Below are 13,855 nucleotides of genomic sequence, written 5' to 3'. Positions count from 1 at the left end.
ACCTGTCAGTGAGCATCAGGTCCCCTGGGGGGCGGGGCGCTTCAGAGACTCAGCTCTGACCCCTGGCACCTCCGCTGTCATCAGCTGCTTTAGTGCCTGAACCTCCGAGGCTCTCTGCTCCCTAGCGAAGACCTTGACCGTCCGTTAATCACAAGACTATCCAGGTAAAACAGCATCAAAAGCAAAGTGATGAGCTTGGTGGCCCGAGGAACAGTGGTCTGCAGGGTTCCTGGACCCAGTCCTCTCGGATAAAGTGGGCGCTGACCGCCGTCCCAGCGCGGTGGTCTCCGCCCCACCCGGGCTCCCCGAGCGAGTACTCACGGCTCCGGGGTGTAGAGGGGGTCCGAGCCGTGGCGGACGTACTGCGTGCAGTGGAACACTCTGTAGGCCAGTCCTGCCAGGAAGTCCCGAGGACTCAGGTACCCGGCCACGGGCCTCACCGTGAAGCCAGATCTTTCTAAAGAGGTAACAGAAAGAGTCAACTAAGTATTGAGGCGACAGGACTTTTCAGCCCAAGCAGGGCTTCCTCTTATTTTTAAGGACGTTCCAGAAACAATGTAATCAAGGTTCTAAAACTCTTGACAGTTGAATGACATGCACTGTTAACAGCGATCACATTTGTGGCTTCTGATAACTAGAATATACTCACGAATGACGGTTTCCAGGGGAACAAGACACTCATTAAAATGGAAAGAAAGGTGAACAAAATTAAAGGGTTTAAATTCAGAGCCCAAATTAGGATAAGAAAGCTCAAATGCACAGAAGGCTACACTGTAAACTTTTGGTGGTGAGCACACTAGACTGCACACAGAAATAGAAATGTAAGGTTGTACACACAAAACTTATCTAAAATTCCAAACCAAATGTGGCCTTGATAAGAAATAAACTCTTTTAAAAGACATCAGATTGTGAAAGACTGTCACACATTTTGTGCGTCTATTTACGTGAAGCCCAAAGAAGGAAAACCTATAGACAGAAAGCGAATCAGTGGTTTCCCAGCGCTAAGGATAGGAACAAGGATTGATTATAAAGGAGCAAAAGAAAGCTTTCTGTAGTGATAGAAATGTTGTAAAACTGAATTGTTGTGATGGTTACACAATTCTATAAATTTACTAACATCACTGACTTGTACAGTTACAAAGGGTAAATTTTATTTTATGTAAAATATACCTCAATGAAGCTGCTAAAAAATATAAAAATATAGTGATGCTTACCATGTATCACTTGATATCTTTCTAAAGACACACCTAGATAAGAATACTTTCTGTGTGTATGTGGTCAGTGAACACACTGCCAATTTAGCCCATTGACTAGCATTATGGAATTGGTTCATACTACAGCTTTTTATTGATAGTCAAACCTATGGTTTTTCCAGAAGTTGTGTACAGATGTGAGAGCCAGACCATAAAGAAGGCTGAGTGTCAAAAAATTGATGCTTTTGAACTGTGGTGCTGGAGAACTCTTGACAGTCCTTTGGACTGCAAGGAGATCAAGCTAAAGTCAATCCTAAAGGAAATCAACCCTGAATACTCATTGGAAGGACTGATGCTGAAACTGAATCCCCAAAACTTTGGCTGCCTGATGTGAAGAACTGACTCTGGAAAAGACCCTGATGCTGGAAAAGATTGAAGGCAAGAGGAAAAGGGGGTGACAGAGGATGAGATGGTTGGATGGCACCAATGACTCAATAGACATGTTTGGACAGGCTCCGGGGGATGGTGATGGACAGGGAAGCCTGGCATGCCACAGTCCATGGTGTCACAAAGAGTTGGACACAATCAAGCTACTGAACAACAACAACCCCCTAACCCCTTCGTTCTACATTGCCTATCCCATTTCTTTGATATTATGAAAACAATTATATTAATTATGACAATTTGAAAGATACACTAAAGCTCTACATGCTCTATTGGTTTGTGGTAAGAGGACAGAAACAAAACAAGCAGATTACAATAAAATCTATGAAAATCACACTAGATGGCTAACCCAGTTAAAGACTGCCTTGTGCTTTCTGCTCATCAGGGCGCACAAAAAAACGACAGGAGGGCTCTCCTCTCTGATACCAGCACTGTAAAGGCTCCCATTTTGAAAACCTCAGTTCATTCGGAAAGCACCTCTGAATGGTTAGAAATAGTTTTTAAAGATAAAAACCAATTAAGAGTATAAAGCAAGTCCACCCTGGGATCCCGGGTACCTACAGGGAAATAACCCTATTCTCAGATATCCTCATGCCTATGATTCTAGCAGTATTAAGGTCATTCCAAAAGTTTCCAGGTAGATTCATTATTCCCCAGTGAAAATCAAAAAGATATGTGTATTTTTTTCTTTCTGTATTCTATGCCAGTATCCCACATGTGGGGTACAAGGGGACATTCTTTAATAGCTGTATATTTTATTTTCTTATAAATTTTAAAATGTGTATCTATCACATCAAGAACTTTGACTTTGTGAATACCATTGCTTAAGAAGTTTCTTTTTAAAATAAAGTTGGTATTTTAAAAGTGAGTCAACTAAAAGAAATAAAAATACACACAACTCACATTGTGCTTGCTGTTTACCAATGAATGATGCAAGGAGGTACCCAGGACACCCAGTTCACCAAGGGTGGTGAAAACAACAGCAAGAACAGCAGTGATCATAACTGACACTCTGGTACGCTTAAAGTGTACCCAGCAAACTTTAGGCACACATTGTTACTTTCCCCTCCCAACCTTGTAAAGTAGATAAAATTATGATCTCTGTTTGCAGAGAGGAAATGGAGGCAAAGAGAAGTTAAGGCAATTCATCCATCTAAGGTCACATTGGCAGGAACTGGTGGAGCCGGGCCTCAACCCCAGGCATTCTGCATGCAGAATCTGTTCTGTACCATACTGCACCTCATAAAAATATTAAACTGGGTGACAGATATGAAAAATATTGAGATGGTAATGTAATTACTGGGGTTTGAGAAACAAAGCAGTGAAAAGCAATCCTCATATAGGAGTAATCAAGCCCATGGTAAATATATAATACATAACTCCATGGAAAAGCAAGAGAGGCAAGCCAGAGGCGGGGCCATCAGGGAGCATGGAATCTAGTCAAAACCAGCATAAGGTATATACAATTAGGGGCTAACTGAGTGATACTGATCAGCCGTTCTTAATCTTTTTCAGGAACAAATCCATGGATGGCGACCATCCACAGGGCCTTCCCATCACGCTAAGGGTGGTTCTCAGGGGACCTGCTGTCAGGCCATGCCTGCCTTTCCCCTGATACACACATGATCTGGGATGAAATCGGGAAAAGGAGAGGTCATGGTGGCTGTTACGATCAGGATTCAGAGAGAATCCAGGGCTTGCTCCACGTCCTGAGGAACACAAAGAATTTGAGTAGGTGGAGGGATGACTGTGGTGCTGGAGAAGACTCTTGAGGGTCCCTGGGGCAGCAAGGAGGTCAAACAGTCTGTCCTAAAGGAAAGCAACCCTGAATACTCATTGGAAGGACTGATTTTGAAGCTCTAATACTTTGGTCACATGATGCGAAGAGCTGACTCATTGGAACAGACCTTGATGCTGGGAAGGCAGAAGAAGAGGGTGACAGAGGATGAGATGGTGGGATGGCACCACTGATTCAATGGACATGAACTTAGGCAAACTCCAAGAGATGGTGACAGCCAGGGACGCGTGGCACACCACACTCCATGGGGCTGCAAAGTCAGATACAGCTTGGCAACTGAACAGCAAGGGCAGACTATGCTAGCAAGTCACAGAGCCTAAGTGATGATATGAAGACCCACAGCTAGAGCAGTGTGTGCAGAATGGCCACAGCAGGAGACCCTGAGAACACCGGGTCAGGGCCGTGAGCCGAGGGTGAGCAGCTAAGCGCTTGCCTCTGTTATAAAGCAGAGGCCAGCAGACTCTGGTCTGTAGTCCAAACCCAGGTGGCTGCCTGTTCGTATACACCTGTGAGCTAAGAATAGTTTCTGCATTTTCAAATGTGCACGTTTAAACAGTGATATAAGTATGTACTAATAGCCTCAATTTTGGCTCTTGGCCCACACAACCTAAAATATTTACTGTCCATCTGGACTTTTACCAAAAAAAAAGTTTGCCAACCTCAGTAAAATCAAGAGGAAGCCACTGATAGCTTCTGAGCACAGATGCCAGGAATAAAGGAACTCTCTAGAGAGCTTCATCTGGGAGCTATGGACAGGAGAGGAGAAGGGAGGAGAGACTGCTGTCAAGGATGCAACGGTGAGGCCTCAGTGTGAGTGTGGCACCGGATGGAAGGAAAAGGACAGGCTTACTAAGGGGCATGAAGCTAGAAGTGGCCGACCCGCAGACTAGGGTAAGCTCAGCTCCAGTTAGGCCCTTCCAATAAGCCCCTGCTCCAAAGCCCTGGGCCTGGGAATACGTTCCCTTAGATGGCAACATGAACTTTACTCATGTAATTAAGGTAAGGGTCTTGCACTGGGGCCATCAGCCCAGATTATCCCCGTGGGGCCACTCACAAGCACCCTTCTGAGAAGCAGGCAGGAGGCTCAGAGAAGCAGGCAGGTGATGGAAGCAAAGGTCAGAGTGAGGCGAGGAAGGGGCTCTGTGGGAAGGCATGCGAACAGACTCTAGAAGCTGAAAAGGAAGGAAACAGAAGTCTCCAGACGGATCCAGCCTTGCCAAGACCTTGATTTTAGACTTCTAACCTTCAGAACTTTAAGATAATACATTCGTGTTAAGTCACTAAGCCTGTGGTAATTTGTTACAGCTGAATAAGAAGCTTCTACAAAGGCTGATGAAGTGTGGCGGGAAGGGGGTGAGTAGGACTTCAGAGAAAGAGTGTTACCAAGCAGGACTCTCTGAGGCCTTCCCAGAATAGACCCCATCGGTGTCTTCTGCCTGCCTTTTGTCTGTGGAAAACTCTCTGCCAATGAATAAATTTAATCAGAGAAGTGAGAAGAGAAAGGAAAACAGTCAAGCAAGCCAAAATAATACTACTGCAGCCATTAAATGAAGTCAAGGACCTTTCATTCTTCCGCAAGGAATATGGACAATATTGTGAGCTGTCCATGTTCTTTGAGCTGTTTTGCAGAAACGGAAACCTCCACCAGGTGGAAGAAGTTAACTGTACACCCCACAAGCAGGTACACCCCAGACTACTCCCAATTACCTCCCCACCAACCACCTGGAAAAACGTCCAGGAGCTGCTCACAGCCTGCTCCTGGAACACTCCCAGATTCCTCAAGAGGCCCCCAGGGCGGGACACATAGTTTGGAGGGCAATGACCTGCTCTGGCCCCCTTTGCCTGGAGCAATAAAACTACTCTTTAGGCAGCAGGAGTCCTTAGTACCTGAGCCTAAAGAATCGATCACCCACGATAGAAACGGGGAAGGCAGGCGAGGAAGCTCCAGGAAGGGGAGCAGGCAGCAAGATTTCAGCTTTTAGAGCTGGCGTGCTTGAAACAGGGGAGAGAGGGACGAGCAGACCCCGAGGACTCAGCCACAGTGAAGGGCAGAGCAAGCAGCAGGACCACGCTGAAGCCTCACCTCCACCTCCAGCCCTGCGAGAGCCCAGAGTGTTCCAGGTCGCCACCCCAGCAAGGCCAGCGAGGAGAGCGGCCACACAGAGACTGCGCGCGGGGTGACTGCGCTTCCCCGCGCTCACTGCCACCACCCGGAGCATGACTCAGGCCAGCGCTTTAGACCAGCGATCTGACTCCCTGCCAGAGGAAAGTCACTGTGCCCAACATTATCCATGATATGTCTTCATCCAGTATAAAACTTGTTTCACTAGTGAGCACTAGTGTAATAAATTGCTCGGTTGTTCACGTGCTTCCCACAGGTGGCCCAGGCACTGTCGGAGCAGCCCTCTCTTTTTAAACCAGGGGGAGTCCTACCTTGTTTGGGAAAAGGGCAATCACTACCCGCTGTGTCCCTGGCAGGCCCGCGAGGACGCTTAGCCTGAAAGAGCCCGTGCGGAGCGCACCTTTCAGAAACGCCGCGACGTCTTCCAGCTGGGGCACGTTGTCCTCCCTGTAGCCGCAGTGTTTCGTCAGCAGAGGGAAGTTTTTCAAGTACTCCCGGCAAGCGTGCGTGGGATAGAGTTTGGAGAGCTCCCGGAACACGACGCCCCACGTCTTGGTCTCTTCCTCCGTGTACTCCACCCTGGGGATGGGCTGACCGCTAGGCAGCAGAGAGGAGAAAAGCGTGACTCTAGCTCTGCGCGGCTGTGCGCGTGTCCCCGCCCTCGCACCCACGCAAGCCAGCTTGCTGCAGAGTGCGATGCCTGAGCATCTCAAAGGCTCCCACTAAGTGTTCTTTCCTTGAAGCAAATGCTAACAGTCTAAGCTTGTGTTTAAGCTTTCACATAAGTGATTTGTCATGTCTCCACACATCCTTCTGGACACTGGAAATTTTTGTTCTGATGCTGGGACCAGTAACAAGGTAAGAGTTCTGGGTTGAAGGAACTGGTCTACGTATAAAACTGTGCTCTGCGGACTTTGCAATCCCCTGACAACAGTAAAACATGGATATTGCCTTTTGAAAATAAAATTGCCCATAGGTCCTCTGTCCTTTGGGGGAGCTCGCCCCAATCTCCAAGGATAATTTTGAGGTTATTTGTTCACTTTGCAATACCCTGGGAAACACTAAAGGGCTGTGGAATTTAAGAGTTTTGCAAACTGCAAAATGGGAGCATTTATTAGACATCATGCCAGGAGGTGCACACATTAAGCCCTGTCTGTTAGGAGAAAGGACAGCAAACTCTTTCTGTAAAAAGCAAAAAAGTAAGTATTTTAGGCTTATATGCCATACAGTCTCTATCAAAACTGCTCAGTTCTGCCATCATATCTTGAAGACAGCCACAGATAAGATGTAAACACAAGAATGTAGCTATGTTCTAACAGAACTTGGGTTACAAAAACAGGCAATGGTCTGGATTCAACCCATAAGTCACAGGGAGCTGATGTCTGGTTTGGAATACTGAGAGGCAGCCCTGGACTGGAGTGGTCAGGGAGAGCTTCCTGGAAGAAGCACAGCTGAAGCTGAGACTGTTGGCCAAGCAGGATGTGCAGGTTCCCTGACAGAAAGAAAGCTGAGTTTAAAAATGCTCTTCTAATAATAGACAGAAGGAGAAGGGGCAGCAGAGGATGAGATGGGTTAGATAGCATCACTGACTCATGGACATGAATTTGAGCAAATTCCAGGAAACAGTGGAGGACAGAGGAGCCTGGCGTGCTGCAGTCCATGAGGTCGCAAGGAGTCAGACTCGACTTCTCGAATGAAACAACAAGAAAAACAGCAGATGGCAGCCACGAGCAGAGACCAGAGCTCCTGAGGCCACACGAGCCAGGAGGAAGTGGAGAATATGGACGTGTACTTTCGAAAACTATTGCTTGAGGAAGCAGAATCTGAATTTAGCCTCTGATTACGAAACCTATCCCGAAAGCGAAGCTGGACTTGGAGAAAACTCCTCATGACGTGTTCAACAGTTATCAGCTGCATCCCCCGACTGCCACCCCCAGCCACTTGTCACAGGCTCTACCCCGCAGTCAGCAAAGACACACACAGCATGTGGAAGTCCAGCGCACACACATAAGGTAGGGAGTCTCTCTCTGTGAGCTCATAAACCAGCCGGCACAGCAGGCCCCCGGGAGCCCAGGCACAGGCAGCCACTGCCCCTCAAGCTGTTCCAGCCTCCAGGCACTGTCAACACGCCGTGGTCACTCAGAAGGACCCCTGGGGCAGGGCAAAGGGGTGAGGAACAGTAATCAGAGCAGGCTCACAGCAGATCCCAGCTCCCAATCTGCAGACTTCAAAAGTTCTTACCAAAATGCTTTCTAACGTTCAGGTTCAAATGTGGTTCCCATCATCCCAAATTATTTTTATTTTTAAAAAACTAATGGCAGTACACGAAGGGTGAATGAATAACACATACTGAAGAAAAACCCAGAAATTAACATTTATTTTCTCTAAGTACCAGGACAAGGGCTTATAACAAACCAAATTAGAACAAGATTAGCCTTGTTTGAATTTGATTGTTGATAATAAATAACAAATTACAACCTGGCAAATATTTGCTGTGAACAGTAAGACTGCTAAAAATTAGCATCAAGATAAATTAGAAGAAAGCTTGAAATGAGTAAAAATAGAAAGGATATAAGGAAATAAAAATATAAGCGATATTCTCTGGTACTAGAAAATTCAACACAATCAATCTAAGGCAGGGAAGACGATAAAGCTACTAAGGGCTAAGCAAATCAGAAGGTAGAAAGCAATGAGGCTGAAACAACACATGAGATATTGAGAAGCCATTTGAAAAGAATCGTGAGGTCAAAATTTTCCCTTTGACATCAATCTGCAAACATGCAGCGTTTCAAAGGGAAACTGACTGTAGCCAACAGAAAGTAGAAGAAAGACAAGTGTGAGCTGGGGTAGAGAGAAAGGGTGATACAGACCCTCCTCCACTTACAGTGGGTTAATCATGATAAATCAAAAATATTGCTGTCAAAAACCCCTTTAAGACACCTAACCTACCCCACGTGATGGCTTAGCCTAGCCTATGTTAAATGTGCTCAGAACACTTACATTGGCCTACAGGTGGGCAAAATCATCTAACACAAAATCTGTTTTATAATAAAGTGGTGAGTATCTCATGTAACTTATGGAATATGGTACTGAAAGCGAAAAACAGAATGGTACCTGGCTTCGGAATCGGGTGGCTGAGTGTGGCTCCCTGCCACAGCCCAAAATCATGAGAACTTCTCTGCATACCACACTGAGAAAAAAGATCAAAATTCAAAGGACAGTTTCTCCTGAATGCATTTCACTTTCATACCATACTGAGGTGGAATCATTATTAAGTTGAGGACTGTCTGTGTTACTGTTACTTACTAATGAATTTCCAGCATCACAATCTTGGGGGTACAGACTGTCACACAGAGTCTCATTTGTCCCCACTTGTCTGTCCTGCCTGGGTAAATAATGAGGCTGCTCTCTGAGTGAATGGTTGGTGGAGTGCTCTGCTGCTTCCCCGAACAGGTAATTCTGACTGATCATAGAAAGAAATTTCCTACCCTGCTCTGACCCCCTCAACCTGGGTAACTATTTAAGGTAAATTTTTAAATATCAGCTTCACACCAAGTAAAGGCTAGTTTTACCCATTTATTTTTTGTTAAAAATATCCCTAAAACAGACAAAATAAGACATTTCCCATTTTTCTATGTAGTTAATACAGGTAGATAATAATAGCTCATTTTTGAGAGCTTCCTATGGCCAGACAGTTTTTTTAAGTTCAGCCTTTTTATTTAACTTAGTCCATTTGATTCTCACAACTTCTTTGAAGTAGACCCCCTCACACACACTTTACAGATAAGGATACTAAGGCTCAGAGAAGCTAAGTCATTTGACTAAAATCACGGCACCAAGCTTAAAACTCAGTCTGGCAGGTTCAAGACTGGCTGTGGTCTTAACCAATTAGCATACACCTATGAAATAAAGAATTTATTCCAGGTACCAGATTATTTCCACACACCAAATTAAAATAAGGCTTATAGGTATCCATACTTAAATACAGAAAGTCTCGGGTATAATATGTTATCACAGTAGCAGCATGTGTCTGTGGATTCCACAAAGTCCTGTCGTATTTATTCACTCATCTAACCTTCTCAGGGAGGCTGCCAGCTAGTGCTGGGGGCACCAGGAATGCAGGAGCACCCACACATTTTTTTTTTTAAACTTTGAGATTTGACATTTAGAAAAATAAAAATTGTAGTCATGAGAAAAATCGGAATGTGCTACACTTCTCTGCACTTGCCATGGGATTGTAGGCCTTTTGTGAATCGTGTATGAGAATGAGAGAGTCGTGTCCCGATCTTTCTGGGGCCTAGGACATATACCCACATATCATTATGCATCTATCCTTGGGTACATGTCATAACACACATGTAATAGGCATCACATCCCAGCATCCTAAAACTCTGCTCTCCCACAGCTGAAGTCCTGAAGCAGTCCACATTCTAGAGAAAGCTCCCAGCAACTGGCGCCTAACCTCCCTGCAGGGCTTGGTAGGAGGAGCGGAAATGGCTCTCCCACCAGCAAACGCCTCTCATACCAACCTTCCTGCCTCACCAAACCTCAACCACCAGTCTAACAGGGAGTCAGACACGCAGGACCGCAAAAGAGGCCAGTGTTGGAGGGGAAATCCCTGCTCTTTCTCCTTCAGGGGAGAGGGCAGCCTGGGCCACAGAATCATTTATAAGGCCTGCAGAGCCCTCGAGAGGTAGGCTCTGGCCTCTCTTTTCCCATCTGGACACTTGCAGAGCAGAATATCCATGCCCTCCCTGGTGCTATCATCAGAATGGAACAGTAGAGGGCTTCCCTGGTGGCCAGTGGTTAAGAACCCAACTCGCAGTGCAGGACACACTGGCTTGATCCTTGGTCTGGGAAGATCCCACGTGCCACAACGAGTGAACCCATGAGCTGCAACGACTAAAGCCAGTGTGCCCCAGAGCCCATGCTCTGCGACAGGAGAAGCCTCTGCAGAGAGAAGCCTGTGTGACTGGAGAGGAGCTCCTGCCAGCCACAGCTGGAGAAGGCCCGTGTGCAGCAGGAAGACCAGCACAGCCAAAACAGATAAATAGTAACATTTTAAAACAGAAGAAACAAAAGGATGGAGCGGTAGAGATGGCCCCGGAGAGTGTCTGGAGGCCCCGGAATGTGGTGTGCTCCGGGGAGGATGAGCACACCCTGGGCAGGCGTCCTCTAAACCTGAGGTTCACGGGAACGTGGGCATGATGCCCGGTGATGGCTACAAGCCTCCACGGGACCCACGTGCTGTGCCCGTCAGGAAGATGGCCCCACTGCAGCAGTGCTGCTCAGCTCTCAGGGGACAGAGGAGGGCGCCAGGGGCACCCCTCAGCCCCGATGAGGAGGCACTAACGGCCAGGTGCGTGCAGCAGGGGTGCCCAAACTCGGACGCAGTAGAGACCACCTCATCAGAAAGAACCTTTCCAAACCAGGGTGCAAGAGGCCGGTGGCCTGCCCACCCCAACATTCAAACAACCGTACAAAACGCCCTCAGCCTCCTCTCTCCCTCCTCCCAGTGCCCAACTCCAGAGGAACCAAGTCCTGGAAGAGAAGGAAAAATATCTCCAAACCACGCGCACGCGCACACACACACACACACACACACACACACACTCCAAAGAACTGAGGAGGAGAATACACTTTGAACCACATTTGAGATTAAGCTCTTTTTAAATGAATGGGCCTAGGTCTTAAATACCCTGCTGAGACTATTCTAATAATTGAAAATGACAGGAAATTAGATGTTGCTAAGGAACTTGCTTCCCAGTAGGAAAGTAGGATTCAACATGATACAGTTGAAAGCAGTGAGTGGGGAAAATAAAATCATTTTACATTTTCATCGGTACAAACCCCAACAAATTGAGACACCTCCACAACCTAATTACAAGTGAATATTATAATTAGAGCTCTAGGGAGTCTCCTCCACTTCTATGGAATTAGTTGCGATTCCAGAATTCTAAACAACCATCAAAATTATTGCTCATAGATTCCTAACTCACTGGAGAAACACAGATGTGACTTTCAGTAATTACCACTCACCACGGATTCTGCCCTCTTGCCAAAGAATGTCCAACTAAGATGTTACAAACACGATAGGGAACCATCGCTCAGCCAGGACAGTGCAAGGAAAGGGACCAGAACCTTCACCATCAGGATTTAGCTTGACAACACGAAAAACTTCCTGGTACCATATGTGACTCAGAGATGACTGAGAACTTCCTTGGGAAATACTGAAGGCTGTGGGAGGCATCCTTCTGCCTGGACAGTAAAATCCCACTTTTTCTAGAGGCAGGGTGATGATTCTGAAAAATCTGTTCCATACAGAGAGGAGAGGGTGGAAACTACATAGACAAACCTAACTGGAGGCAGGTACAGACAGAGCTAGGGTTTCCCAGGTGGCGTTAGTGGTAGAGAACCCACCTGCCAGTGCAGGAGGCATAAGAGACGTAGGTTCGATGCCTAGGTCAGGAAGATCTCCTGAAGGCGGGCACGGCAACCTCCAGTATCCCTGCCTGGAGAATCCCATGGACAGAGGGGCCTGGACTCCAGCCCACAGGGTCACAGAGTCAGACACAACTGAAGCGACTTAGCACACGCGCACAGGGTTATCCTCTGTAAGTCCTGAGCTTGTTAAAACAATGCTGCTTAACAACCACACTTTTACACTGAAATCCAGGAACATTGACCCCCACTGAGGCTGAAGTTACGGAAGTTCTCCCTACAGCCAGATGAATAAGCTTTTGTTTTAACTATTTGTCTGATCTCCTCTACCAGGTCCAATAGCAAGCTCCTTTTCTTATACATATGTATATTTTTTTTAATTTGGGGGATTGGAAAACATTTGATTATGGTGGTCCAGCCTGGCTACCTCCTGGAGTCCCTGCTGCTAAAATTCCCAATAGGAGATGCAGTTTCTCTGCTTGTGTTATCTTTAGAGGAACTCTGGGGTCAAGAGGCAGTTCCCCTACTCAGTGGAGGAAGCTGTGACAGGCTGCAGCAGAGAGTATTCACATCAAGATGGCAAGGCTGGCTGAATCACGATGCAGGCTGTATTCTTGGGAAACAGATGGATTTCCTCTGTGGCAAGGACTAACAGAGCAGAAGAGAAACTGAGAATTGTTTACAGGGGGATGGGTGAATCTGGTATTAACAGAAACAGGGATGGACTCATTTTCTATTTTATTTCATTACACATTCCTCGTGGCAGGGGATGCCTCACTTACTCAAGCACTACCCCTTTCATCTCTGCCTCATCTTTCCTCTCCTTTCCCATCTTAGGCATTTCTCTTGTGGTGGACACTTCCACCTGGGACTGCTGAAGGGAAATGAGAAGAGGTGACAGGTAAAAACCCATAAATTTTGCAACTCATTAGCAATTAGCAGCTCCTCTGAGGGGTTGGTCAAAGCCTTTGGAGAAAGATTATTGGAACAGGAAGGCATGAGGTTTCTGCGCCTCCTCAAATCAAGACGTGTGTGCTGAGCTTCTCACTAGGCATACCCTGAATCCTGCCTCATTCCCAGGGAGCTATCTGTAATCCACCTTCTCTCCTTCTCATCCAGAGCTCATAGGAATATGGCAAAGTGAGACTGACATGATTCCAACATTATGCCAAGAATAATCTTGATTTTGATCTAATGTGATTTTAAAAAGCAGAAATCATTTTTCTGACAAAGGTCCATATATTCAAAGCTATGGTTTTTCCAGTAGTCATGTACAGATGTGAGAGTTGGATCATAAAGAAGGCTGAGGACCAAAGAACTGGTGCTTTTGAACTGTGGTGCTAGAGAAGTCCCTTCAGAATCCCTTGGACAGCAAGGAGATCAAACCAGTCCATCCTAAAGGAAATCAACTCTGAATATTCATTGGAAGGACTGATGCTGAAGCTCCAATACTTTGGCCATGTGATGCAAAGAGCCGACTGAGAGAGTGGAAAAGACCCTGATGCTAGGAAAGATTGAGGGCAGGAGGAGAAGGGGACGACAGAGGAGAAGCAGGTGACAGAGGATGAGATGACTGGACGGCATCATCGACTTGATGGACGTGAGTTTGAACAAACTCTGGGAGAGAGTGAAGGGTACAGTGAAAGCGGAGAAATTGAAAGAGGTAGTGAAGGACAGAGAAGACAGGAGTTCATGGGGTCACAAAGAGTTGGACACAGCTTGCAATATTTAAAAAGGGAAATACTCATTATTTTCAAAACTTGTTAATATTGCCCAGCATTTGTCATACTGCTAAAAATTAGGGGACACACCAACATGTAGAAATCAGTACTGGATGACTCTCCCCCACAGCCAGTG

The 13,855-nt window shown here is 46.4% G+C and overlaps 1 protein-coding gene across 1 annotated transcript in view; it reads right to left on the bottom strand.

Annotated features, from left to right (window-relative positions):
- Positions 1-13,855, bottom strand: part of TPH2 (tryptophan hydroxylase 2) — a 100,707-nt gene that overhangs the window by 60,842 nt on the left and 26,010 nt on the right. Inside the window, exons 6-7 of the mRNA XM_069584016.1 lie at positions 5,958-6,154; positions 322-457 (exon numbers count right to left, since the gene is read on the bottom strand). Coding sequence (XP_069440117.1) covers positions 322-457; positions 5,958-6,154 — 333 coding nt within the window. The remainder of the gene's footprint in view (positions 1-321; positions 458-5,957; positions 6,155-13,855) is intronic.

The sequence above is a fragment of the Ovis canadensis genome, chromosome 3 (genome assembly GCF_042477335.2).
Source record: "Ovis canadensis isolate MfBH-ARS-UI-01 breed Bighorn chromosome 3, ARS-UI_OviCan_v2, whole genome shotgun sequence".
Taxonomy (NCBI): domain Eukaryota; kingdom Metazoa; phylum Chordata; class Mammalia; order Artiodactyla; family Bovidae; genus Ovis; species Ovis canadensis.
The sequence above is the reverse complement of the archived record's forward strand: the minus strand, read 5'-3'. Positions and strand labels throughout refer to the sequence as shown.